Source organism: Vanessa tameamea, chromosome 26 (assembly GCF_037043105.1).
Source record: "Vanessa tameamea isolate UH-Manoa-2023 chromosome 26, ilVanTame1 primary haplotype, whole genome shotgun sequence".
In the NCBI taxonomy this organism is placed as follows: Eukaryota; Metazoa; Arthropoda; class Insecta; order Lepidoptera; family Nymphalidae; genus Vanessa; species Vanessa tameamea.
In genome coordinates this window covers 7,377,288-7,404,870 of record NC_087334.1, presented here as the reverse complement: position 1 = coordinate 7,404,870, position 27,583 = coordinate 7,377,288, and the positions used below count along the sequence as shown (strand labels likewise).

The 27,583-nt window shown below is 33.2% G+C and overlaps 1 protein-coding gene across 4 annotated transcripts in view; it reads left to right on the top strand.

Moving 5' to 3' along the window:
* The window catches only part of LOC113398873 (paired box protein Pax-5), a 67,178-nt gene extending 41,611 nt beyond the window's left edge, over positions 1-25,567 (top strand). For 2 of the 4 annotated variants that reach the window (XM_026637811.2, XM_026637809.2), the window contains exons 4-11: positions 3,292-3,489; positions 12,607-12,712; positions 12,978-13,146; positions 14,515-14,600; positions 15,554-15,689; positions 20,168-20,296; positions 21,459-21,567; positions 24,120-25,567. In XM_026637811.2, coding sequence (XP_026493596.1) covers positions 3,292-3,489; positions 12,607-12,712; positions 12,978-13,146; positions 14,515-14,600; positions 15,554-15,689; positions 20,168-20,296; positions 21,459-21,567; position 24,120 — 934 coding nt within the window. In that variant the 3' untranslated portion in view covers positions 24,121-25,567. Of the gene's footprint in view, positions 1-3,291; positions 3,490-12,606; positions 12,713-12,977; positions 13,147-14,514; positions 14,601-15,553; positions 15,690-20,167; positions 20,297-21,458; positions 21,572-24,119 lie in introns of those variants that run through there. The other 2 variants (XM_026637812.2, XM_026637808.2) reach the window with 2 other exon arrangements.
* The last annotated feature ends 2,016 nt before the right edge of the window (positions 25,568-27,583 follow it).

Sequence of the window (27,583 nt, the reverse complement as noted above, 5' to 3'; positions counted from 1 at the left end):
TGCCCATGTGTGTTTGTGTGAGTGTGTGTGTGTTTGTGTGAGAGAGAGTAAAATCTAGTAACACAGTATTTTTTATCTGTAAAATTTAAACCTTTTCATAAGTTTCTGAACTGAACAACAAATTAAGTAATATTCCAAAACAGTGATTCCATTTAATTGAAAATCATGTTACTTCAATCAATTAAAGTTCCTGTGAACACATAAAGCTTATATTAGAAACATTGCATTGTAACGTTGCTGCTGTCGGTACTTTGCTCGGGGTGTGATCACACTTGTAATTGGCTTACGTCGAAGCCCTTACACGTTATTACTTAAGTGCTAAACTATTGGATTACACGTTTTCACTCTTGTTTATGGTTAGATCAATTTGAATTTGGTATTACTATTTAATAAAACATTTCATTATTTTGTTGTCGGTAGTGTACAGGTGTGGATTTGATTTTCGAATTATACAAATGCTTTCTAATATTAAAAGGACGAAGAGTTTGGTTTTTGTTTGAATACGCTAATCTTAGGACCAGTTCGTTCGATTGGGTCATGTCGATTGCTGTTATTTTTTTTTTGTATAAAAATTATAAGTCGTTTTACTTCGTGGTAAGGTTTCTACAATCCCGTCTGGGTAGGTAGTAACTTACTACTTTCAATCCCCAAACAGTAATATATAGTATTTTGTGTTTCAGTTTGAAAATTTAGTAAGCTAGTCAAACTACTGACACAAGGCACAGACTACACAGGAATGGATAATAATTTTTTACAATGCATGTCTGTGGGCGCTGGTGACTTATGATGGCATATTTGCACGTTAGCCTTAATAGTCCTTTAAGGGTAATTTAATCACAAATATACTCCACAAATGTAGATTTAGTATTATAATATAACACCTGTATAAGAACTGCGTCAATGACAACAAATGACAAGCAAAGTCACAATAACTGACAAGTATATAATTCGTCGATGACAAATAACACATCAATTTGCGGGTATTGAATATCTGACATATTGGACAGAGATAAGAAGGGAAGTGGAGGAGGGGGCGAGGTAAAGTGATCACAGACACATGTATTGGCTTAGAATCAGTAATGGATTCATCTTTCTAATACTTATAATGAAACTGCATTATATTATATTTATCGTGAAGTTCAAGGGACTTACTTGGTGGTGAGTGAGTGAATTTACTTGGTGGTAGGATTTTGTGAAAGCCCGCCTGGGTAGGTACCACCCACTCAGCATATATTTATTTAGTTCCAGTTTGAAGGGTGTGCCAGTGTAACACAAGCCACAAAACATCTCAGTCGGTTAGGCAAGGCGATGTAAGGAATGATTAACATTTCATACAGGACCGAAGCAGTGGTGACCATATCAATCAAACAAAAAATAATTTTTAATTTTGTTATCTGTGTACAATAATGTTATACCTAAGTAAAGTCGTTATTCAGGTAAATTCACTAAGTTTTTTTAACTTAAATAATAATAATCATTTATACAATTTTGACCTTTAATATATATATACATACATACTATTGTATTAAATCCATTGGGTGGTGTTAATGAGAAACAATCTAATATCAGATAAATAGTTGAAATCCCGCGGGACGAGACCCTCAGCGCGGGCACAGCACCATAATAAATTACTTGTTCTTTAATATTTTTGAAAGGTGTCATTATTTGCTATAATACTAGTGTCTGTTGCAAAACTTCAGCCGCGGCATCCTTTGATAGGGGTACGTATCCCATGTCCTTTTTTTACCTGTACAATACATTTTCAAAATCGTATGAGTTAAAAGGAAAAGAGAAAGAAGAAATGATAATTCGTAAGAAAAAATAAACAAAATTAACTTCCACCTCACACGGGCGGAGCCGCTAGCGGGAACTAGTCTTACATATTCTTTCCTCTATTAATTTAATAATTATGTATTAAATCGTGCTCGGCGGTGAAAATATTGTGAGGATTTACTTGGTGGTAGGGCTTTGTGCAAGCCCGTCTGGGTAGGTACCACCCACTCATCAGATATTCTACCGCCAAATAACAATACTCTGTATTGTTGTGTTCCGGTGAGAAGGGTGAGTGAGCCAGTGTAATTACAAGCACAAGGGACATAACATCTTAGTTCCCAAGGTTGGTGGCGCATAGGTGATGTAAGGAATGGTTAATATTTCTTCCAGCGCCTTTGTCTATGGGCGGTGGTGACCACTTACCGTCAGGTGACCCATATGGTCGTCCGCCAATCAATGCCATAAAAAAAATGCTTTGGCGGATGATAATATGACACGTATCCAATCCCTCACTGGAACAGAGTGGTGGATTTACTTCTTCCTTTTATTTACATATGTATAACAAAGAACCACTAATTATATACCTTCTTTAAAATAACAAAATAAAAAAAAATCAACATTAGTTACGACTCATTTCGACATTTCCAAAGTAGATTCGCTGCAGAAGCAAAAAAGCGCCCTTTAAAATAAAGGGTAGGGGCACATAATCGAATTGCCATTATACTTCTCATTATTTTATTGAGCAGTCGAAATTTAATTTTCGACAGTCCTAATGCAAGGCCCCCAGGGGCAAGGGCGTGCTGTCCGTGCAGGCCCCGCTTTATAGCTGATTTGGGAATACGTGTATGGTGTGATTTCTTGCCTTTGTCATTTGTAATGAATTGTTCTTTTTAATCTGTTTTTAAATTCGACATTCGTAATTGAAAATATGTTCAATGGATAAGAACCGAGGCCGTTTCAAACTGATGTTGTTGATATAACATAAAGAAAATACTAAATTTGATATGAAATGTAAGCGACTAGTTTTCAGCAGCTCGTGTTAGGTGATTGGTTTCAGGTATTAGGTAACCTTTCAATAACCCTTACAACGTGTACGTGAAATATCATGATCGATTGAGTAAGTTAAGCGTAACAAACAAACAAATAGATAAACTTATTTTCGTATTTATAATATTAGTTAAGATGAACCCACAAAAGATACAATTTGTAATTGTAGTTGCTTGGTAAAAGCCCCCCCTCTTGAGCATAAAGATTGTTCCAGATAGCCCAGTGACTAGATCTAAATAATCAAGCTTAGTATCACAGAGTTTTGACGTGCACAGTTTGTGTTTGCAGTGAATGTCGTGCTCGGTAAAGGAAAATGTCATGAGGTGAAAATCTGATACCTGTGTTTGAAGACATGGAGTATCCTTCAAACGTTCCCCTCAAAAGGAAAGGACGCCTTTCCTCTTATTTTTTTGTTATTAGAATAAGTTTAACGGATTTAAATATTGTATTAAAATGTCCTTCTTTGCACAGGTATTATGAAACGGGTAGTTTTAAAGCGGGCGTGATCGGCGGCTCCAAGCCTAAAGTCGCGACTCCACCAGTTGTTGACGCTATCGCCGCATACAAGCGAGAAAACCCGACGATGTTTGCGTGGGAAATACGAGATCGGCTCCTCAGCGAAGGCATCTGTAGCCAGGACAACGTTCCCTCCGTTTCAAGTATTAACAGGTAATTAATTTAATTATAATGTTTTTTTTTTAGGAAAAATATCCTACGCTCACGATATAATTGACTTCTATGCCAAATTTTCAAATGTGTAATAATTTTGAGGGACTAAAGCGCGCTTTAAGTGACTAATCATTCGCTCAAATGAAACCGCGCAACAGAAAAACTGTGCAGTCTTTTCTGACTAGTCGACGATTACAGAAGGTGCGCTTTTAATCTTGCGCGCGTTTTTACGCACGCGCTTACCTGCGCAAATTGGTATATAAATAGATATGCCCGCGGAAATGGAGGGCGGAATGTTCGTTGGATTGGACGAGAATCAAACCATTGAAGCCCAATTTTACAACATTTATAAAAAATCATTTAAAAAATTATAATCATTCGTATATACTCGTGTTAATGTTAATGTAAAGTTTAATGTTACATAGTAGACCTTCTAGTTACATTATCGCACTCAAAAAAAGTAGCAATCCTATAAATATAAATAAAACAATTCAAAGAAGAAATGCTTCTAACTGAATCGAACTACCTAAATTACAATGTACTAAAATTTACTTAACAACGACTTAAACCCACTCTAACTCTAAGTAACTCACTTCAAAAACAACTCTATCGAGTAATGTGTTTTAACTCACCCCAATTGTTTATTGATACCAATAACGGATTATTGTTCGGTAATGGAGCCCTAGGGCTGTTGAAATCGAGCGTAGGGGACGCAGAGAAAGGTTTGGACTTAATATGACATTGTATTGAATATGTATTAAGAAAGTTGAAATTATCTAATTTTATTTTTCATTAGAAATATATACAAATAAACTGTACGATCGTATGTCACCGACGTTTATTGTAGACCGACATAAGTAGGTATAAAAATTAAATACAAATATTTAAAAAAAAAAAAACCACATGAAATGTAAACAATGATAACATTATATTATGTCTATCACCAAAATAACGGATGCTAGGCAGACCCACGTTGCTAGACTTGAATCGAGTTCAGCAGTAAGAACTGATTTCGCATCTCACTCGTAAATTTTTGACAACCGCCTTACGGTTATATCCCTTATAGTCGATGTCGCATATCACATACTGAGATTTCACGATATTCTTGAGATTCAAGTTTCTTCTTACAATATAGTGTTGCAGTAAATTCAACGCCCACGCTTGGAAGTGTTGACACTCCCGTTAGCATGTAAAACTATTTCTAGTCGTGTGAAAGTGCCGTCCCATTGGATCACGAGAGTGTGGTGATTGAGAATGCGTCTGTGTTTGTGCACACACTTGTGCACTATATGTACTTTGTATAGTTGGCTAGCTTCCTTGAGATTGGCTATCATTAATGGCATCGATTAGGAATAATATTTATCTTTTTGTATTGCTTGTATTTTTTTTTTTTGTTTAATTAAAAAATCTCTACAGACTTTATGTCGGTCGTTGGTCTATGATTCAACTTAGACTTTGGTCCATTGTAACATGAAAGTGTGGAGTATGCATAACTTGTGATGTATCATATCTCCGTTAACAATTGTCACCATATTCGAAAATGTTGAATAGTTAAGAAGCATAAAATTCGCCATTATTTTTAAATTTATCAACAACAAAACGAATACAATACTTAACAAGTTAAAATTGAACAGATAAACCAGAAAGCAAATATCTATTTACAGATAAGAATAAATTAATAAACGGTAGCATAGATTAAAAAGATATCCCACGAACGTAATAACATTTTTATTATCTTATCTGGCAACACTACGCGTAATTAGACGCGAGGATTTTTAATGCGGGTAACACTTGACTTTGAGTGCATATTATCAATACCGTCTGATATCGTTGTTTAGTTTTATTCATAATTTTTTATAAAACTTTGTTGCTTTACTAATCATCATAAAAAATATAATACTAAATTATAGATTAAAAAATTAAAATAACGTCTTAGGCTGTCGCAATACTTACATTTGCTAAGAAAAATCAGCAAAAAAAAAAAATAACTTCGCAACTAATAAGTATTTTTTTTTAAAGTCAGTGATTCTAAATTATATAAGAGGTTCAAGTGTGGCTACGATGACCTTTGATTATATTTATATGTCTAGATATACTGCAAAAACTGAGAATGCATAAAAAATATAGCGGTCGACTACTGACTACTAATTACACGCACACTAGTAAAGTAGTATGACATTTGACGAGTATCAAGACTAGCTGTCACGCGCACAAAGTTAATAAAGTTGGTTCATTTGTTTTAGTTCTTTTGTGACACAACTAGATAATCTAGGATAACAACATTACTCATCTAAGACTTTTTGGCATTGGTTTATTAAGTTACTAGCGACCCTCCCCGGCTTCGCACGGGTGTAATGCTGATACAAAGTATATTACAGAATATCTTACAACGTTCACAGTTTTTTAGTCATTAGACAATACAAACAACTGTGTCCCTGCGTTTTAAATCTGTAATATCTTCGAAAATATTAATTTAAATTACATGCTGTAAAGGGCCATATTGATATATATTAAATGCACAACGTATTTAAGGTACTTAATTGGGTAAGGATTAATTCTGTATTGCTTAAAATTGCTTCGAAATAAGCCATTATTTTTCGTAAAAAGTAAAGGCTAAAAAATGGCTATTGCGGGTTATCCCTAAGAGATAGACATATAGCATCTCGGACTTTTTTGAAGACCTTTTTAAGGCGTACAATACTGTAGTATATTATTTTGATCGATCTCGTAGAGTTCAGCTAGCGTTTGCAATGTTTGCGCAAAAATGTATTTACGACATCACTTTATGAACCTCTAAAATTATCATTATTTCTCTACTTGTGCATGTATTATACATATAAACCTTCCTCTTGAATCAATCTATCTATTGAAAAAAACCGTATCAAAATCCGTTGTGTAATTTTAAAGATCTAAGCATACATAGGGACAGACAGCGGTAAGCGACTTTGTTTTATACTATGTAAAGATGAAGGTATTATAATATTAGATAGCGCTATAATTTGATTATGTTAATGTATGTATGTCCTGAATTTCTTGTCGATTTCAATTGTTATCTAATACATAACGGTAGTAACTTTTTTTTTTAATATATCGGTAGGCGAACGAGCAAATGGGCCACCTGATAGTAAGTGATCACCACCGCCCATAGACAATGGCGATGTAAGAAATATTAACCATTCCTTACATCTACAACGCGCCACCAACCTTGGGAACCAAGATGTTTCGTCCCTTGTGCCTGTAGTTACACTGGCTCACTCACCCTTCAAACCGGAACACAACAATACTGAGTACTGCTGTTTGTCGGTAGAATATCTGATGAGTGGGTGGTACCTACTCAGACGGACTTGCACAGAGCCCTACCACCAAGTGGTTTTACCGTCAATAATTAATCTTGTAGAAAAACAAGTCAATAGTACTAGCAAGAGCCAACTTGAATACAGTATGTATTTGTTTTTATGAAACGCCAGTAACAATTAGTCGTACGCATACCATAGTAGAATCTGTAACAAAAAAAAATCATTTTCCCATAACCGAAACTCGAAATGGGAAAAACTATGGTTTTATACGATTATTATAAGTGAAGCAATAATTCAATGGATGTGAGGCAGGATATCCTTCACGATGCGAGCACGTGTCCACTTCCGTGCCGCCATCTTTGTTGCTCCCTCCTTCCGGAGACAACCCCTTGCTTCAGGCTATGAAACATGATGGTTAACTTTAAAAAATTAATAATAAACCTTTCTCCATAAACACATTTATTCAAAAACAAATTTCCCTATTTCGCGTCCGAAATGATTCACTCAAACTTAACTCAGATTAGTCGCACTCAATGTCGAAGCTTAAAATTCAACTTCTCCGCGTCTAATTAAATTACATATATGTATATATATATTTTTTTTTTTTCAAAACATTTCCATATAAATAACTATATAATATAGTCAGTTTAACTGGCAGCACTTGGGCCTGATTTTGCATGTATGAGATGCAAAAAAGAGATTTAAAAAAATTTTATTTTTCCTTATTCATAAGCACAAATATAGCAGTATACCGATAAATCTTTGTCACAGTATTTTCAAAAGAAATTGTTCGCTGTTTTCACAACCCCACCTAACTCTTTCCATACGTATTTAATAAACAAACAAAAATAAACGCTAACACATTACAATAGAGTCCTATTTAAAACAAAGGCTGGAGAGTAATACAAACTTTCCATAAAGGGGAGAAATCGCTTAGTTTTTCGGTGAAAACATTTCAACATCTTTTTCGTACCTTCACTTAAAGCCACGCCCATTATGCCTTCGCTACGTTAAGTGCTACGTAGAAAAAGTTAAAATATACATACAATAATAAGTGTGTAAACTCAGAAACAGAATCATGAGAAAAAAAATCTTTTTAACGCCTTTTACAAACTCATTTTAATGATAGATAAAAAAAAAAAATTATAAACTCATTTATTAAATATCTATCTATTATTTTTAAGTCTTCGCTCTTGTTTTAGAGTGTCAGGCATAAAAAAGGATGTTCTTCCCTGGATTTCAACCTTGCTTGTACCAAGTTTGGAAGTGAAAGAACAACAGACCGACAGACCGAGTTACTTTCGCATTTATAATATTCGTATAAATATATGCTGTATTGTATCCATATCAAACGTTTTACGTATTTATAACCAAATGCTTCAGTAGGTATTGAGATCACTATTAATAGATACGAATTTATACAGTAATGTAATAATATTTATAATATTGCTGCAAAAATAAGATCGTAAAATAAATTTTGTGTTAAATATATAACGGGGTTGTTCTGTAATCTATACTAATATTATAAATACAAAAACAACTCTGTCTGTTATCTTAAACCTCTTCTCGCTTAAATCGATGAACTGATTTAGATGAAATTTGGTATATCGACACTTTAAGGACTATAGTTATTATAATTGGTTTGATGTAGGTAAAGTTTTACAAATTTCGCGTAGGTGTAGCCGCAGATTGAGCTAGTTTTTAATTAGAATGTATCTTATCGTGTTAGATCCAATATATAGGCATTACAATATTCAAATGTTTTTTTATTTAATATTATTTATTAGCAACATTTAATATGACCACGATTACCAAATGAATTCAGATTATAAACACTTATTGAGCCTAGATTAGATCTCAAAATTTAAAAGGTCGATTCGAAGTCAATTTTAAAGTAATTCTCCATACAAGCGCGTCTCACCCCCGATCACGTGCCTGAAACGTGTCGGACACGTGACGGTCACGTGCCCGTAATGTCCCGTCGACGGCTGCGGTCTCATGATGTATAAATACGAAAGTATTTGGCATCGGATTCGGGGTAAATCGTCCGACCCTCGAATTTTGAATTTGTGCAATTTTGCAATTGGATTATCTGTTTTTTGTTTTTCGTTACTTTAAAAGTTTAATCTTTTTTTATCTGTGGATTAAATTAAAATATTTCTAATATGAATGAATCTGTGCTTAATAAAAATTTGATTTAAGAATCAATAATTTATTATGTCAAAAATAAACGGGATAAAATTTACCTTTATTGGTCAAAATTTAACATAAATCAAAACGTACCAGTATTATACGAGGTCCAAATGCAATAAAATCGAGTGGCTCATACATCACTTAATAAAAATTCAAATAAAAATAAAATACGCCTGAAAAAATTTAACAAGTAAAATCATAACCATAAAATCGCCCTTCCGAAACAATAATAATAAAATAAAAAACATTAAAAAAAACGCCAAGTTGCGAGACGTGAAGACATTTTTAATCGAGGTGGACCGACGGCGGGTAATTGAAGCTATAATTCTGGCAACCCCATTTTGACATTTGGTTTTTTGCCGCGCGAAAACTGAATAATTTGTCAGATAGGATACTTTGGGTTAGGTTGTTTATGGGGTCGAGAGCGTCGACACTGGGTACTTTATCATGTCGTGTTGTGCTTATCAACGATTTCGATAAGTTTTTTTTATTAGTTTCATCGTTTAATCGTGCATATGTTCCATAGTTTTATTTAATCTATACTAATACATGCGATTATATTTAGTCGGTTACGTTATTACTCTTTAATACTATAACCAATTTTTGTAGATAATTTAAATTCTGGAAAAATAAGTAAAAAAATATTAAGATTTAACTATAGCTGAAGCTATTGGTAATCATTATATAATATTAAATGTTCTAATTTTATGTGAATTTGTCTACATTAATGGTTTGATATATAATATATACAGTCCGGGCTTTGTGCATATGTAGCTGGGTTACCAACATTCATCATTTATTTCACAGTCGACAGCAATTAAAGCATTGCTGATATGATGTTGTACTCCTGTGTTTCTGTTTGAAGTGTGAGTGAGCCAGTGTAAAATATGCATAGTTCCTATAGTTGGCGGTGCGTATGGATTGGTTAATATTTATAATGCCAATTTCTATCAGCAATAATGACTGTGTGCTGGGTCACCTATTAATATGAAATTTAAAAAAAAGAGTATTAGTTGATTGATTTCTATACGCGATATGTGTATTCAATGGTTGCTTATGTAAATAACATGTAGCTATTATTTATTTGAGCAAATGAGAAAATATTGATTATCTTTTTTTTCGAAATAATTTACGTTTTGAACTAGTGATAAATAAAATATTTATTTATGATATGGTTAGCAATGAATACCTACCTTTTTATGGTATCGACTACCCAGAAGTGTACCTATATCTCCTACCGTATAATGTTAAAAGTAATAAATTACAAATATTCGCCAATATTAGAATGAATTATTTCGCAAAGGAAGATATTAAAATGTAAGGGTACACAAATAACCCTTCCTACCGGAAGCTTATAGTTCCTGGTTTTTGCAATGATACCATTATAAAAATCTACCCTTTATAGAATGCATCCGTGTTTTAAATATATTATATTCAACAAATATTCTCATTGTGTACCGGTAGAAAATATTAATATTCGTAAATAAATGTTTTATTATTTGCAATTAAAACTGAATAAAATTAGTTTTTATGTATTATTTTGAATATATATTTGTATATGTATTGAATTATGCATAGGTTAAAAATAAACTTTAACTATTTATTTTTATATCCAAATTATTACACCCCACCCACAACAAAGCTGAATATGAACACAAAAACGAATAACAATTTATCATTTAAATAACAAAGGTAGAACTACATAATCTGCAAAATAAAAGGGACGTAAATCAACCTGATACTCTATCAAAAAAAAGTGATGAGTCTATTACAGCCCTAATTTCAGTGTGACCTTTCTATTATAATAAGTTTGCAAAACAATTTTTGCATATGTCAACTTCTGAGATGCTAGCAATAATTCACCGCGCGCGCTATCCATCATGGCGGGAAATGAACTGTCAACCCCGCGACGGCGGCAAAATGGCCGCGATACGAAATAATGACATTGCAATGTGGATCCTTAAATTTGCTTACTACTTGACAAATTGCATTTTGTTAAACAGAAATGACTGCTCCGGGAAACCATCGTATAAATATGTAATATTATCAATAATATATTTGAATGGGAATGGATTATGAAATTATAAACGATCAGACATGACAAATTAATTTTAATTGTTTTCGGAAAGTCAAAATATATTTTATAAGAATTTTTAAATCGTAATATCACAGAATTTTATTAAACGTAAAGCATCCACCAGTTCGGAATGTAGATTCTACCGAGAAGAACCGGCAGAAACTAAGTTACTTGACTTGAAGATGCCTTGAAAAAATTTAACATTTCGTATTTATTTAGTTTTATAGATATATTTAATTAAATCAATCAATACATTTTTTATTGCTGTGCTACGGTTTGAGTGAGCCAGTTAAGTACAGGGACAGAGGTTATAACAACTTAGTTCCCGCCGTTGGTGACGCATTGGAGTTGTTAAGAATGGTTAAAAATTACGGCGACAATGTGTGGAGGTGATACCATCCGATGATACATTTTCTCGTCCACCTATTTCATATAAAAACATAATATTAATAAAAACCCTAAGAATCCCACCACATTTCCAATAAATCAGCCGCGCGACAGTCGAGCGACACAATGCAACGGAAGCGTTGCAAATCGCAAACGCCGCGACCAAATTACGTATTGATGTAGCCACGTGGCGTCGCTAGACGCAGAAGCACTTTTTTGCTAATGGAACTTCCATGTCGTTGATATAATTATTTTGGATGATGATTACTTATTGCCTATATTATTCATATTATAATTATAGCTTTAACTGCCTCGTTGGTCTAAGGCCACAAATATCGAGGTTCTGGATTCAAACCTTTGGATAAAAGGCTGGGTTCTTGTGTCGAAAAATTTCTAGTAACAGTCTGAAGTCTCGAAGTTGGAAGTGTCACCATGCCTCGGACAGCCCGTAAAGCCGTTGCTCCTGCGCTTGAAGTCTCCGGTTGTGTCGGATTTACCGTCCTATGGATTATGAGAATGTACATGTGTTTGCACACACATTTTTGTACTATAATGTATCCTGCGTAGTTGGCTGGTCTTCCTTGAGATTTGCCGCCGCGACCGAAATCGGCCAGCACGTCATCATCATCACAGTTTTAACATAAATAATTTCTAATGGGATGTTTGACAGGGCTAAATTAAAATAGCTTAAATAACGGCATCGATTATAATCATAGGATTTGTAAAATTTTTATAAAGACAGCGAAGTGAAAAATCGGTACGACGGTCATTTTAGAAAGTATTTTAGTTTTACACAAATTTCATGAATAAAACTTAACAAACAAACAAAGTCGCTTGCGCATTTAAAATATTCGGTATCATTAAAGGTATTATTCCGTGCCCTTGTTTAATTTTCTTACATATTTAATAAGCTAGGTGTCGCCTGTAGCTTCGCTCGCGCCTTAGGTGTTTTTCGTCAGGGGTTAGGTTAGCCTTAGTCGTAAAGTAGCCTATGTCCTTCAAGCTTGCTTCATACTAAACTACATTGATTTCGTTTCAGTGATTTAACCGTGAAAAAGCAACATACAGAAAGACAGATTTACTAGTATAGATTATTTTTTCATATATGGTGCAAGTATATAAATGGTATCCTCACATTTGGTTAAAAATTATTGTGTTTCGCAGGATCGTCCGCAACAAGGCAGCAGAAAAGGCGAAGCACGCGCACAATCAACAACAACAACAGCAACAGGAGCAGGAGATCAGTTCTGCGCAAGGCAGTGTTGTTTCTGTACGTATACTGATGAAAACAATATTTTTTTTTATACTATATATTATGTAGCATCAGATCGTCGTGATTATTATAATTTGAATAGCTTAAAAACTCTTCATTGTTTTTTGATTATGTGCCGTCCAATAGATTTACAGAATGTAGACCGTAACAGACGAACAAACACACAAAAAAGTCACACAAGGATGGACGTCAGTTTTTATGCCGTAGTTAATTGTTATTTGTTACTCTGTATCAGTTTTATCATCATTACACTTTGTTGCAGGTGATAACCCACGCTGGTAACGCTCCTGGTACCACAGCCGTGCTGTCCCCAACCACCGAGCACGTCAACAACACCGGAAGCTACAGCATCAATGGTATCCTGGGCATCGAACAAGTGGACGGACTCCACAATGGAAATGGTTTGAAGAGAAAGAGACACGAGGATCAAGGTAAGGATCGGAAATTGATAACTATGGATCAATTGTACTAATTATATTATGATGGTCTTCTTGGTTAAGTGGCTAGATTATAGGGTTGCAGATCCCAAAATCAAAGGATCAATCCGCACGCAGGCCAATTAAAACTTATCTAGATTTCCGTAATGTGATCTCCAAGCTCCCAACCTTCTATTCAAGTGGCGTTTAAACAGCAGTGGCAACTTTACATTTGTAATAAACTTCAATTTCAATTTTAAGTCAAAAGTTTTTCAAATCTAGGTAAAATAAGATTCAATTGTGTATTTCTTCAAGCAAGTTTTCCACTTAAACTGAAGGGTTCCGCTGTAAATCTCTTTTTGTCCCGAAAACTTGTAAGTAATGACACAGGGACATAGGGATTAAAATATTACTGGTTTTCCCGCGCTCCACGTACTGTCTCCGAAATAGAGATGTTTAACATAATGTCGATAAATTATATCAAAAAATATTTATTTATTTTAAAATAATTTGATTTAATTTTGAAATATTTTGAAGTGATTGGCATTTTTGTCTCAATGTGTATATATATATATTATAACAAAGTCTAAAGAATATTGTATCGATATAAATCTTCTATAAATATTCGATATTGCATTAAAATCTCAATTTCACCTCGTCTTAATATATCTAGTAGTAGTAATAATTTAAATCAAATACTTTCTACAGTAACCAATTTCTCATTAACGAAATGATATTCAAGTATGATAGGAATGGTTTTATACTTTTTTAGTTATTGTAATTATTTTATCGATAACATGTCATTGAAAATTCACATCACTACCCGCCACGGTGTGCGCTCAGCAGAACGGCAAGATTTAGTGTGCTATTAAGCGCGGTGCACAAATTGTGACCATATTATATTAAGTTATAAGTTCTCTTAAATTCGCTGCGTTATTTCAGAAATTTTGCTATAACAATGGCTTGGTATATTATGTATGTACATTTTATTAAAAAGTACCTGAACATGAATACCTAAATGCTAATGTTCAGATTTTAAAGAAATTTATTTGTAGGTAAATAGACAGTTTTCAATAATCAGCTAACAAAAATGAATCTAAGTATAATTTATTCGAGTTTACAAGTTTTTTTTAATCGCTATTTTAAAGAATTATATTAAAAGTAATGCTACTGGTTCGAGATATAGATTCTCAAGAGAAGAACCAGTCAGAAACTCAGTAGTCTCAACGAATTTACTATAAAATATATTTTTATTCCGAAATAAGTTTTTTCTTGTTTTGGATTAATTTCTGAACTTATATAAATTAAAATAACCAAATAGGCTGACGCCTTCAAAATATATTTGTAACATTGTTAAATCTTATACAATATTTTTATCAACAGATGAAAACAGAGACTTCAACAGCCATTCAGAAGACGACGTTAAGAGACAAAGAAGTCATTACAATGGCGACCAGATATATTCCAATGTAAGTCAAAATATATTAAAGTGATTAAAAAAAAAAAACATGCTTATACCAGTCTAGGAAATGCTAAAAGAACTTAAGCTTTAAAACAAATCGTACAAAAATTCTTTGTTCGTATAAATTGTCATAATATTATTAACATGTAACAGTTTAGTTTAGTAACATGTAAAAATGCCGAGATGGCCCAGTGGTTAGAACGCGTGCATCTTAACCGATGATTTCGGATTCAAACCCAGGCAGGCACCACTGAATTTACATGTGCTTAATTTGTTTATAATTCATCTCGTGCTCGGCGGTGAAGGAAAACATCGTGAGGAAACCTGCATGTGTCTAATTTCAACGAAATTCTGCCACATGTGTATTCCATAAACCCGCATTGGAGCAGCGTGGTGGAATATGCTCCATACCTTCTCCTCAACGGGAGAGGAGGCCTTAGCCCAGCCGTGGGAAATTTACAGGCTGATTATGTTATGTTTTTTATGTATGTAACAGTTTGTGTATCTCTCTCTTTCTGACCTTATTGATTTTACATTCGAAAGAAGAGGACACAGCATTTAATTGATCAACCCCAACAGTTATAGACAAAGCTGTTAGTGTTAAATTACTTGGTTTGTGAAAGCCTGCCTGTGTAGGTATCGCCCACTCATCCCTTATTCAACCGCCAAAGAGAAGTACTTAGTATCCAATTTGAATGGCGAGTGAGCTAGTGGAACTACAGTCATAACAACTTAACTAAAGTTTGGCGATGTAAGGAATGGTTAAAACTTCTAACCGGGTCAATTTATATGGTCAGCAGTGGCCATATTGGCCAATCGGGCCGAATACCTAAAAACCTATAAAAAATTATAATTTTAATATTGGAACATTTCTTCTCAAATCTAGTCTTTATGTTTTCTGTTCAATATTTCCAGCTTTAACATCATATTTCGAATGTTTTATATTGAGTTTTATTTCAGCTCTGGTCGTCATCAAAATGGAGTCTAAAAGACGAATACAAGCTGCTATCAGAGCTAGGAGGTGGTACCGGATATTACGGGGAACTGTTCGACGCTCCGTACGAACACCCTGCGCATCATTACACCCCTCATTCTGGTAAGTGATATAAATGCTATTTGACATACTCGAAATTAGGTAGGATTTATTGAAATGTCATATGGCTAGGTAAACTATTTTAATAGTCTGATAATCTGGTTGAGGATTATTTCATCTTTTTTTAAATGATTGGCCCGATTAAATAAATCATTTTTTTCCGAAACCTGATCATCTTTAAGAAAACTGTACACGACTCCTTTAATATCGAATGGAGATGGAATTGTAAACATAAAAAAGTTTGGTGTTTGGTTCTATTACTTTTGGATGAGATTTTTTTTTCATTTGATCAGTCATTGTTCTTCTTACGACTAACAAATGACTACCTACCTACCTACCATATATTGTACAGCAAAGCAAAGCCTTGCGTCTTGTATTTTAAAGGTTGTGTAACGTAAATAGCATTCACGAATCTAAACCCTTCAAATTGGCTTTACGAACAATTTGTTCAATTAACATACCGATGTAATTTCATTAGTGGAAAAGTAACTACTGAGTTCTTAGCGTAGGTACTTCTCGATACAATTTAGATTTACCGACAGTGATAGCTTTACAATTACAAATATCTTTTAAAATTGTGATTAAAAAATGCGAGTTAGTGTTTAATGCAAGGCGTCGATCGTCTCTTCCGTAACGATGAATCTTCTGGTACTAGTTCATGTATATTGGGTTTAGTAGTTGAGCCGAGATGGCCCAGTGGTTAGAACGCGTGCATCTTAACCGATGATTTCGGGTTCAAACCCAGGCAGGCACCACTGAATTTACATGTGCTTAATTTGTTTATAATTCATCTCGTGCTCGGCGGTGAAGGAAAACGTCGTGAGGAAACCTGCATGTGTCTAATTTCAACGAAATTCTGCCACATGTGTATTCCACCAACCCGCATTGGAGCAGCGTGGTGGAATATGCTCCATACCTTCTCCTCAACGGGAGAGGAGGCCTTAGCCCAGCAGTGGGAAATTTACAGGCTGATTATGTTATGATTATGGGTTTAGTAGTTTTATCGGTAATACATTACAAAACAAGCGTCTTCTCATATTAGTATGGATTTTTGATTATTTTATCCAGATATTAAAACAAAGTAAGAGATCCCGGAATAAGACGTTCATACTAAACATTGACCTTCAAACGTTGGTTAGCCACAAATTCACGTAGGCATCTAGGAACAGTTATAACTTCACAGCTTGTCACCGCAGTCTTTCAGGGCGTGACTAATCATTAATGGTGAAATGGAGTCTCGTGTCATGACCTTGATTGTTTAGTGATAGAGATATCGTTGGAATTGTTTGGCATTGTTTTTGTCGCTTCGTTTTATTGTATTCAACGGCTTGGATATAAAAATGCCAATGGAATTACTTTCATTTAAGCAATATTTGTGGTTACTTTAAATTATCGTTATCCATATAAAGTGATGTTCATCCAGTAATAACATAAGATATTCAAAGAAGGGGTATTTCATTGATATTTCATAGCTGCTTAAAAAATATTTCTAAAATATGAAAAAAGATATCAATGAAAATGATTATGGAAATATATTTGTCAACATACCAATGCATGCAGCCAATACCTAAAATTTGTCTCGAAAAAATATTAGTAAGCGATTTGTACATCACATATTTCTTTATTATTTTCGTGATATAATTAAATTGTTTACTACACAATAAACAGTACGAGATGTGATAAATGGATTTTACATATAACAAATCAGAATAACTCTACAAATCTAACTGTCTGCGTGAAATTGTAACAAGATTTCTTACCTAGATATTACATAGAATAAATTAATAAATATTCGAATTAAATCTATTCGATTATAATAATTATTCGAATCATCCAAATCTAAGTTACGCTGATACATTAAACTGGAAGATACAGAAAGTATAGGGCGGATATCATCACAATGGTATATAATGTCATCTCGACCACATCCTTGTGTTCCCAGTAATACAAGACGCGTGCGCAGGTAACGTGAGCACCTGTCTAGCTTGTAGTGGGTCAACGACTTTACTCTCATTCACTATTATCATTTACTATGAAACAAAGCCTTCTCAAATGTATAGAACACTTGGATCTAAAGGGTACTTGTTGGGAAACTACAAGTGAATTTGTCATATGTGCTTTTACATGTTTTAAAGGAAATAAGGATAAAAATACTCTAAATACCAACAGATATACTATAGTGAAATAGTGTTTTTTTTACATTAACAGCTTGTAAATTTCCCACTGCTGGGCTAAAGCCTCCTGTCCCTTTGAAGAGAAGGTTTGGAGCATATTCCATGCGCACCAATGCATGCTCATATGCAACCAATAGTGGTTTATATAATTATTATTCTCAATCGAATGGACCTAATTTTAAAGCATCAATCTCCAAAATGTCTGTCACATTAACGTCACCTAATTGCATTAAGTCCTATCAAATAAAACGTGGAAGAATACTTCGCGTTTGACAAAATCAAAATGTACTTTATTCAAGTAGGCTTTTACAGGCACTTTTGGATCGGCATTTTACAGAACTGTATTAAACCTAAAGCTACCACCGATTCGGAATGTAAATTTTACTGACAAGAACCGGCAAGAATCTCAGTAGTTAAAAGTTACAAATCGGTTTCAAATATACTTTTCTATGACAAGTAGTTCAAGCGGCTCTTGTTTATGTACTGTATTCGTGTTTATAATACAACTCGCGCTTCATTAAGAAAAAAAAGTTTGTCAGTATATACCGCACAGGAGCAGTGTAAATTGAGTTACAACAGTTTTCTTTAAGAGTAACGTCCTTCGTCCCGCAGTTGTATATAAATGGATTGATACTTTATACTTCGTTTTTAATTACATTAAATACCTTCTGTTAAAAATTTTGATAAAATTTCATTGAAAATCTTTATTTCGATTAATGGCTACAAAAGTTTATTTCCAAGCAATCAAGCAATTCACGAGGTGTTTCCCATATTTTTTTTACCCATATAACCTTCTTAGTGTTGCACGTTTTTTATTATTAAGTTCGATAAAGATGATACAAAAAACAAACACTCTACAATCGAAGGCCACTATTTCTCATCACAACGTGGCTCTGATCGACCGCAGCGTCTTGCGGTCACGTCAACTATCACGCCGTATCCGCTATGCGTTTTGTTCGATTTATCAATCACATGGGAATAAGTTCCGACTTCCATTCATTCAGATGGTTTTTCATATTATTTGTAATGAGCTGGGCTGTTGGCTGCATAGGAACTTGCTGAGTACGCTTATACTTCGGACTTGCATTGAAATTAGTATAAAGTAAAATAGCATTTTCTTCGCGTATACTTATAAGTTATTTAGCTTTTGTCTTATTTAATTATAATTTTTTGGGATAGGTGTTCAGGTTAAGAAGGGAAAGCATCACAGGGTTATATCGTGCTATGTGCTAATCTGTATTTTTCGATAAAGATTTTTGCTCATGCAAACGTAAAGGAGCAGCTTAGTTGGATAATTTATGGGCTATGCCCATTTTTATTTCCTTCTTTACAATACTTACTTTTAAATGAACTAATAAATGATCTCGTTCAATGTATTTCAAATGAAATACGTTTAATGAATGAAAGTCAATCAGAGTTCAGACATCGCAGGTTTTACGCGTCACCGATGTTTTACACAAATTACGTGTTGCACTGATTCCATTCGAATATCCACGCAAGCAATTTGTTTTGTCATTCCAGCTTTTTTCAACTTTAAAAATAAATTGTTTTAGATGTTCTAAATCTATCCGTGCCTAAAATAGGATATCGTCGATACGACGGGATTTTGTGACTGAAGTTTAGTTTGTTTTTAAATGATTCCAAAAAATTAAGTTTCTCAATTTATCTGTATACTAATTATTTTTTGCGAAGAACTTCTTCAAAATCAAAATGATATAAAGAAAAATATTGATATGTGATATTCTTGATTCCTTATTCATTCAACATTCGAGCCAATTTTGAAGTACGTTTTTTTTACTACTGGAATATCAATATTTCTCTTGATTTTTTACTGTAGATATTCCTGAAGGTCAAAATTGATAGTGAGTTGAAGAATCGGATTTATGGCGTCATAAGCTTAGACATCATTTATTATATTAAATCAGTTATCGTTAAACGAAAGGAACCCCTCTACCTTTTTTATTAATACTTGAGATTTCTAATACAGAAGATCGATGCTTTCGGTGTTTGTTAACTTCACCAATATTTTTGTATATACCCACTTTCAAAATTATTAAAGACTATCGAAAAATGTTTCCTAAGGACTAGATCATATTTTATACATTAATTTTATAATTTGCGTTAAATATATTGTATTATAACGTTATACCAAAGACCTCAGATTACTCAAAGCAATAAAAGACCATCTTTTACACTTTCTGGCTTCATTATTTTATAGCACATTTAATATTTAAATTGCTTTTAAAATAAATATCTATCTATTAGGTGTTTTCTACGCACCTTGTTAACGTAAAGACGTATTTTCAGCGACGAACGACTCCACAGGATCAACAGCAGCTGGTGAGCCGCCCTCAGCAGCTGGAAGTCCAGACGCCGCAGCGTTGGTGGTTCTACAACCACCAGCACCACCCTACCCGCCGTATGCTCATTATGATGGTAAGTTAACGACTTGAGCATTTATATCTCTTAGAGTTACTACGGTGTGAGTTGTAATCTTAACAATTAATTAATCTGAATGTTAGTAAAAAAAAAAATCTCAAATTTTCAACTCAGGTTTTCGGAGAATTTTTTTTATACCATTTTATTTTTAAAAGAACTCACATTAAATTAGCTCAAATTCAATTAATATCAAACCTTCGATCACTTTGTAAAGATTAAAAATCAAAGAAATAATTAAGAATACTTAACTTACTTATACGTAAAACAAAAAGAAACAAAACTATTGCGTTTGTTATATAATAATTAATTATAAATATTCTTACCATATTCGATTTACCTTCATCTGAAACACTTACAACATACCTTATATTAAAAATAATACTTCAAAACATCAAAGCCCAATGATACCACAACACACAAAATTAATTATTAACTAACCACGCCCACTAAAATTCACAAGCGACACAGAATTCATCGAAGAAGCTTGCATCAAAATCATGTTTTGGTTCGTTACCCGCTTCAGACAAAGGCCGTATGATATTCCTGTATCCCCCCTTAAAATTATTTGCATAGAGCCCCGAATGAGCTATTAAACACCCCTCCCACCAAAACAGATTGCGGTAGATTAAAGACCAAAAGCGTTGAGGACCCGAAACCTCTGGCCCGCAATATTAACACTTGAAATTATAAGCAATAAGTGCGAAAATTCTGTAAGGCGATATGTACTTTATGGAGGGTGGCTAAATTAGATTTTCAGTGGAGAGCACTTCTCGACTTTAAGTTCGGTACTCGGATTCTTTTCATTCTTTGCGTTTTATATTTTCTTGGTTTTTGAATTGTGATAAATTAGAGTGTTTCATTTGATTCACGTTAATGTTTTTTCTTTATCATATAAAAAGCGAGAGGACTCAGTAAATCATCGATAAAGTTTCGAGTGTTTCACGAAATCGGACGAATACTGCTACGCTTTTAAACGCAGTTTACATGAAGATGTTTTCCTTCTTATGTCATAGCGAAGCCACTTATTAATGTTCAAATTTAAACAGCCTCTGCCCAGCAGTGACACTTTAACACTGATTACTTTTCACTTTTGTTCTAAATTAAATTGTCTTTGGAAATATTATGAAGATTAAATTGTAATGTAATGTATTTTTTTCAGGTACAGCGACCCTTGCCAGTGACTATGCGTATGCGACGTCCTACTCTCAATACTCCCCGTACGGAGGACCCTATTCTCATTCCGCTGCCACCGGCTTGCTGTCCAAGTGGTAAGGAACATATTTCTTCGGAAACTATTTATACAAATTTAACAATATCTGAACTATACACTTTGACCCTACATTATCATTACTCTAATAATCTATACATATAATAAAATTGGAGTGTCTGTTTGTAATATTAAAATAACCCATTTTTACTAAATGCATATGTACACACGGTATATATACCAAAATAACATTTTTTACAATTTTTTGTCTGTCTGTCTGTCTGTTTGTTCCGGCTAATCTCTGGACCGGCAAAACCGATTTCGACGGGACTTTCACTTTTATTTCAGAATTATATATAGAATAAAAATAAAATCACGCTACAATATCCAAATAACTTAAATTCAAACAACGCGCATGAGGTCGCGGGCACAGCTAGTAACATATATACACAAATATCACAAAAGATACTCGATAAAAATTGTAAATATTCACAACCACTAGGGACTCAAACGATTCGCCTACAGGCTATTTAATATAGTAAAAATTGTAACCGATAAAGATTTGACAACAAAATCGCTGAATCTATTCGACCGGCTCAGGCGATTTGTTTTTCAAAGTGACGTTAGTTTTTACTTTATAAGAAATTCGTAATTAACGGAGCGAAATGTCACAAGAAAATCAGTAAAAACTCCGATGATGGCGTGGACAAAGCTGAGGTGACTTATATATCTAAATAGAGTTTCGCTCTGCAAAAGAACTAAAACAAACGCGCCTACTTTAAATTATCATGATGCCCCTGACAGTTACGCTTGACAGTCGCCAAACGTCAAACTACTTTACGTGGACTTAGTAGCCAACTGTTGACCACTATTTTTTTAATGCCTTCGAAGCTTTACAATCTATATAAATATATAAACAAAAGTCTATGAAGATATAACTTTTCAATATTGTGATGCTTTAATCTTAAACATAGAAATATGAATTTAAATCACATTAAAACATTGTGATAAAATTTTGAGCAATATTGCAAAATCTCCTGTTTTGATATTAATATGTACAAGTGTGTTTGTTTGTCCCCGATTCCATGCCTCAAATGACCATTCTAAATTCGGTCGAATAGTTTGAGATACGGAGATGGATTTTTGTCCAGACCGAACAAGTAATACAAAATCTACTGAAGCGAAGACACTAGGAATAGTTTGTATAAATTCTCTATAATATGATACATTTTGATTTTGGTGTTCCGTATACTTAAAGTTACATTTATCATATTCAATAATAGTGACTAAAATTTTAAAACTATCGTTAACGAAATTACATAGATTGTTTCATAATTATCTATTTCACCTTCACATAAATCCACATTTAGATCTAAACTAATTCAATTATCTAATTCACGTGTACCTCGATCCGGGTCTGAGTCCCTCCGGCCAGGTTCTCGACCGCACACATTACGTTTCTCAAATTTTACCAGCTTTAAATCGCTTTCACGTTTAACAACCGCCACGATACAAATGGCGGTGTGGAAGATATAAATCTGTACGTTTTATCACTGGCTACCATTATACAGGTTACGACTATAAATATAATCGTCAAACCATTTTAATCTCTATTTGTAATAGCAATAGGGATGATTTTTGTAGATTAGCTTTGAACGATTTCGACGTACGAGCCTAGTGTACCTCAGGGTGATGTGTTAGCGCCTGTGGTTTTCCTCTTCGATCGTATTCGAAATTTACCTGCTAATTGGTATTTTTTACCTGAAACCAGACACGATATAAATTTCATGAATGACTCAAACGGATGTGATACAATAGCGTTGTATAAATAATGTAAATTTAATTTACAGCTTCTGTAATACTATCAATAATTTTTAACACAGTGAAATACTATCGCTTTAATCTTGTGATGTATTTTGAGATTTTTATTTTAATTGTTTTCATATTGAATAACAGCACTTTCGATTTTATTTAAGCGTAACAAAATTAGAACATTCATTGTTGTCAACAAACTTTTGTTTGATTCCATAAGCATTAGTTCTAATATACATTAATAACTAAAGTAACGCTAATTGAACAAAAATCCAATCACCAATGCAAGTTGTATCAGTGATAGGCAATTCTCTCGCGTACTTGCCAGCTCATCCCTCTTTTCCAGGACGCAGACAAAGGGCTCATGCCCTAGGGACCCGATGTAACTTATAGGGCATTAAATTTAAGTGATTCCTCTGCTTTTAAAGTTTTCCAAAGTTGGGGGCTTTGAACGGATTCAATACGGATAAAAGGGAGATATCATGTATTCGCACCAATTTGTACTATCATGACGTATAAATATTTCATTTCATCCCTGTTGTTTATTTACCTATTTTGTTTTGATTTTGAAATTTGGAACGCTAACACACTCATTTACACACAAATTACACATACATATTTATAAAACATTAAATCAATATAATATTTAAATCATAATTATCAACTGTTATACTTACTCATGCAACTGTTCTAATAATGAAATCAATTATTACAAAAAATGTTCCTGTATACGAAAAAAGTAATTATACATATTATATTTTCTATATTATAGAATTAAATGTAAACTTCATTTATTTCCAGATATCAACGGGCGCCGTGCGAGCAATAGCTGTCGGCAAGCCACAACGAAAATAAGTGATTAAGGACACTACGTAAAATTGAATTGTGAGAATTTTAGTTAAAACATTATCCATTCCTTTAGAAAAATCTCATTATATGTAGATAAATAAATTAATATGTACAATTCGATAATTTTTATTCTCGTTAATGTTGTTTATTTTCGAGGTCAGTATCGCTTTCCTTTAGCTTTCTCAAGACTATAATCAAATCGAGCGATTCATTTATACTCATTATTTTTAATAAATGAACGAGAGAGCCAAAGTATCGATAATTCTTCATTAAATGTAAGATGTAAATAATATTGTAACAATTATAATGTACTTCATTTAATGTCAGAATTAGAATTAGATCTATTATTTCCCTTACCTCAAAATGGTTACATTTAGTGAATATTTTGTGTAAGAATTATAATGTTTCATTTTAATTATCTGTTTCGAAACTGTCTTAAGCACAATGGCGTTTTATTAGAGCCTCTCTATTACTGTTACTGTTCGTTTAAGTTAATTTATTTTTTATATTGTTATAATTAAGTACATAATTATGTATCTAAATGCGTTCAGTGAAGCTTAAGTAAATTAATATATGCAAAGTACTTAATGTTGTAAAGGTTTTGAAATTACGATGAGATTATTTCTGTTTTTTTGTTTCTTTTTTTTTACTTTTTATAATTAGTTTCTAGCATATCTATATCGTCTGTGGTAAATCATAGAATTGTAAAATCGTATGAATTATATGTTCAAATGTAGAAATTGTTTTAGTTGTAATTATAACGTTCGAAATCTTATCATTTCCGTCCATTTTTTTATTTGTTTATTATACGTTTGTAAATATCGCCTTGTATGGTTTTGCTGTTTTCATATTTTATGGTATGATTTCTATCTCAATAACATACAGTTTAGAGGTATGCCAAAGACTTGTAGTGACGTCTTTACATGCAATCTTTGCTTCTAATGTAGATTATTTTACTAAAGCAATAATATTATCGCCAAAGATAACGTGGACTTTTCTTGGACATGCTTCATTTATATCGTGACCAACTTTACATATATATTAGTATAAAAAATCATCATTAAAATGTAAATGCCAATACGTATTTAAACGAACAAATAAATTTATATCATTTACATTTATTTTCAACTCGATCGAAAAGTATATTATAAAAATGACCTTGAAAAGTCCACTTTAAATGAATTATCATTTATAAAATTACGTTTAAACATTTACGTTTCCTATTTATTTAATATTGTATTCTCTTTGCTTTTTATCCTCAAAAGCATATCGATTTAAGTGATACGTTCCACGTCATAATAATAAGAAATATATGTAATAGTTTCATTTTATTTCTACTAAGTATATTTGTAAGGCAAACGCACCAGTACGAAATAAAGGCAAATGAGTTTTTTAAAAAATATATTTAGTTTTTTTTTTTAATGCTCGCAATGTATTCAACAACTAACTACTCGTAACGGCTTCTTATGTATATTATGAATATACATACCTTATATTAAATTGAATCTACTGCGTCACTGTACTGCTGATGAATCACATGGAAGTATTTCATCTATTCCATGCAGGTTTCCTCACGAGCTTTACCACTTACCACTGAGCACGAAATAAATTATAAATATAAATTAAGCGGTCGAAATCTAAGTTGTACTTGTTTGCTTTAGAATCAGCCACCCTTGGTTACGATGTATATTGAGAGAACAAGACAGTCAGACAATTTGAATAAGGGCGTTTTATTCAAAGCGTAGAGAGCATCGGTAACAAACAACACAAAGAAAAATGATAATTTCTTAAAAATGATGTAACATGTTGTCCCTTTCTAAATTTACTTAATAGCAGAAATACGAGCAAAATATTTTTACAGTGGATAAATAATATGTAACCTCTTTTAACGACGCTTTAGCTATTTAAATTCTAATGTCAAAATATATAAAAATTAAAACAAAGACATTGCAAATCAGAAATAAAATCAATAGCCCAAACATAATTACAATAAATAAATAATTCTAAATACCAACATGAAATAAAGTTGAAAACACTTTCAAAATGTCAATTATCCAACACTACAACAGGGAATACTAATATTCGATACTATGAATTCTAAAGATTGGTTACTCAATAATTGCAACCTATCAATAGCTTCAAGTGTATTTTTAAGTGATAAAGAAACTCAGACAAGTAAAATATATGTAATCGATACGGTATCTTCAAAAAACATATTGTCAAGACCTCTCCCTGAGAATATCTCGGCGAAGGCTAAAGATGACAATGTTAAAATATTTGAGTTTTCCGAAGTAATAAAAGATCCGAACGATCCTAGTTTAGTAAGTATTATTACAGAAACGTTTACTGAAGAAGCCTTAACTGAATCCGGCTCTCCTTGTGATTTACCGACTAAAAACAAATTTAAGTATTGTAAAGAAGTCATACAGCCATATTCAAAAACTCCCAAACTTCCAAAAGATTGTCCATCTTATCCCACATGTAAACCTGACTGGTGTAAAGGTGTGAATGACCAAAGAGATCAAGAGGATTGTTCGAAGCCAGATATTATCTACACAATGGACTCTGATAATTCTAAGAAAACTTTTGATAATCCAAGTGTCTCAGTCAATCAGTCAGATGACAGTTGTGAAATAAAAGAAGAAAAGCGACGTTGTTGCGTCAGAAAGACACCATGCAAACCAAAACCACCAGCTATTTGTAAGACTATCGATGAATGTAATTTGAAAAAATGTATCTCTGCCTGCGTAAGAGAAAGCTTAAAACTAGCTAAAAAAAGTAGCGCCGCTTGTTTAGATAAATTTGAACAAGTGATTGGTGTAAAACAACCCAAGGATTGCGATGATAAACCAACGTACTATGTCATGGATAAATGTAAAAGTCCAAGTACAAGAAACTCCTCGACTACAGGTATTGAAAAGAAAAACAGCATTCAAAACATCATAGAGTCCCAGAGTCAAACCGTTGCAACGATTACATGCGCAATCAAAGGTTTCGTGGGTTCCGTGTATAACAAAACAAAAGAAGCGGTAAATATGATTAAAACAGAAAGCTGTAGGCATTTAGGTATATCGAATGAGCCTGGATCAACTTCTAAAGAAAACTCACCGAGTGATCACAAAACGAAAGACTGTAGCGGCACAGTTTCCGATATAAGCCCGCAACCATTAAATGAAGAAATTGAAAACCAAACCATTACAGCCGAAGAGATCAGTCAAAGTTATAGTTTTGAAAAATTATTAGAACCAGCTAAAGACGCAGTCGAACAAGTTATTTCAGTTGTCGCTTCTACAGTTTCTGTTTTAAAAAACAGCAGCTTTGATGATATAATAAATTCTAAAATAAATAGAAGCTCGACTCATGATAAACCAGATAATGGTAAAACTACTCCTAGGAAAATTGCCCAAGATCACGAA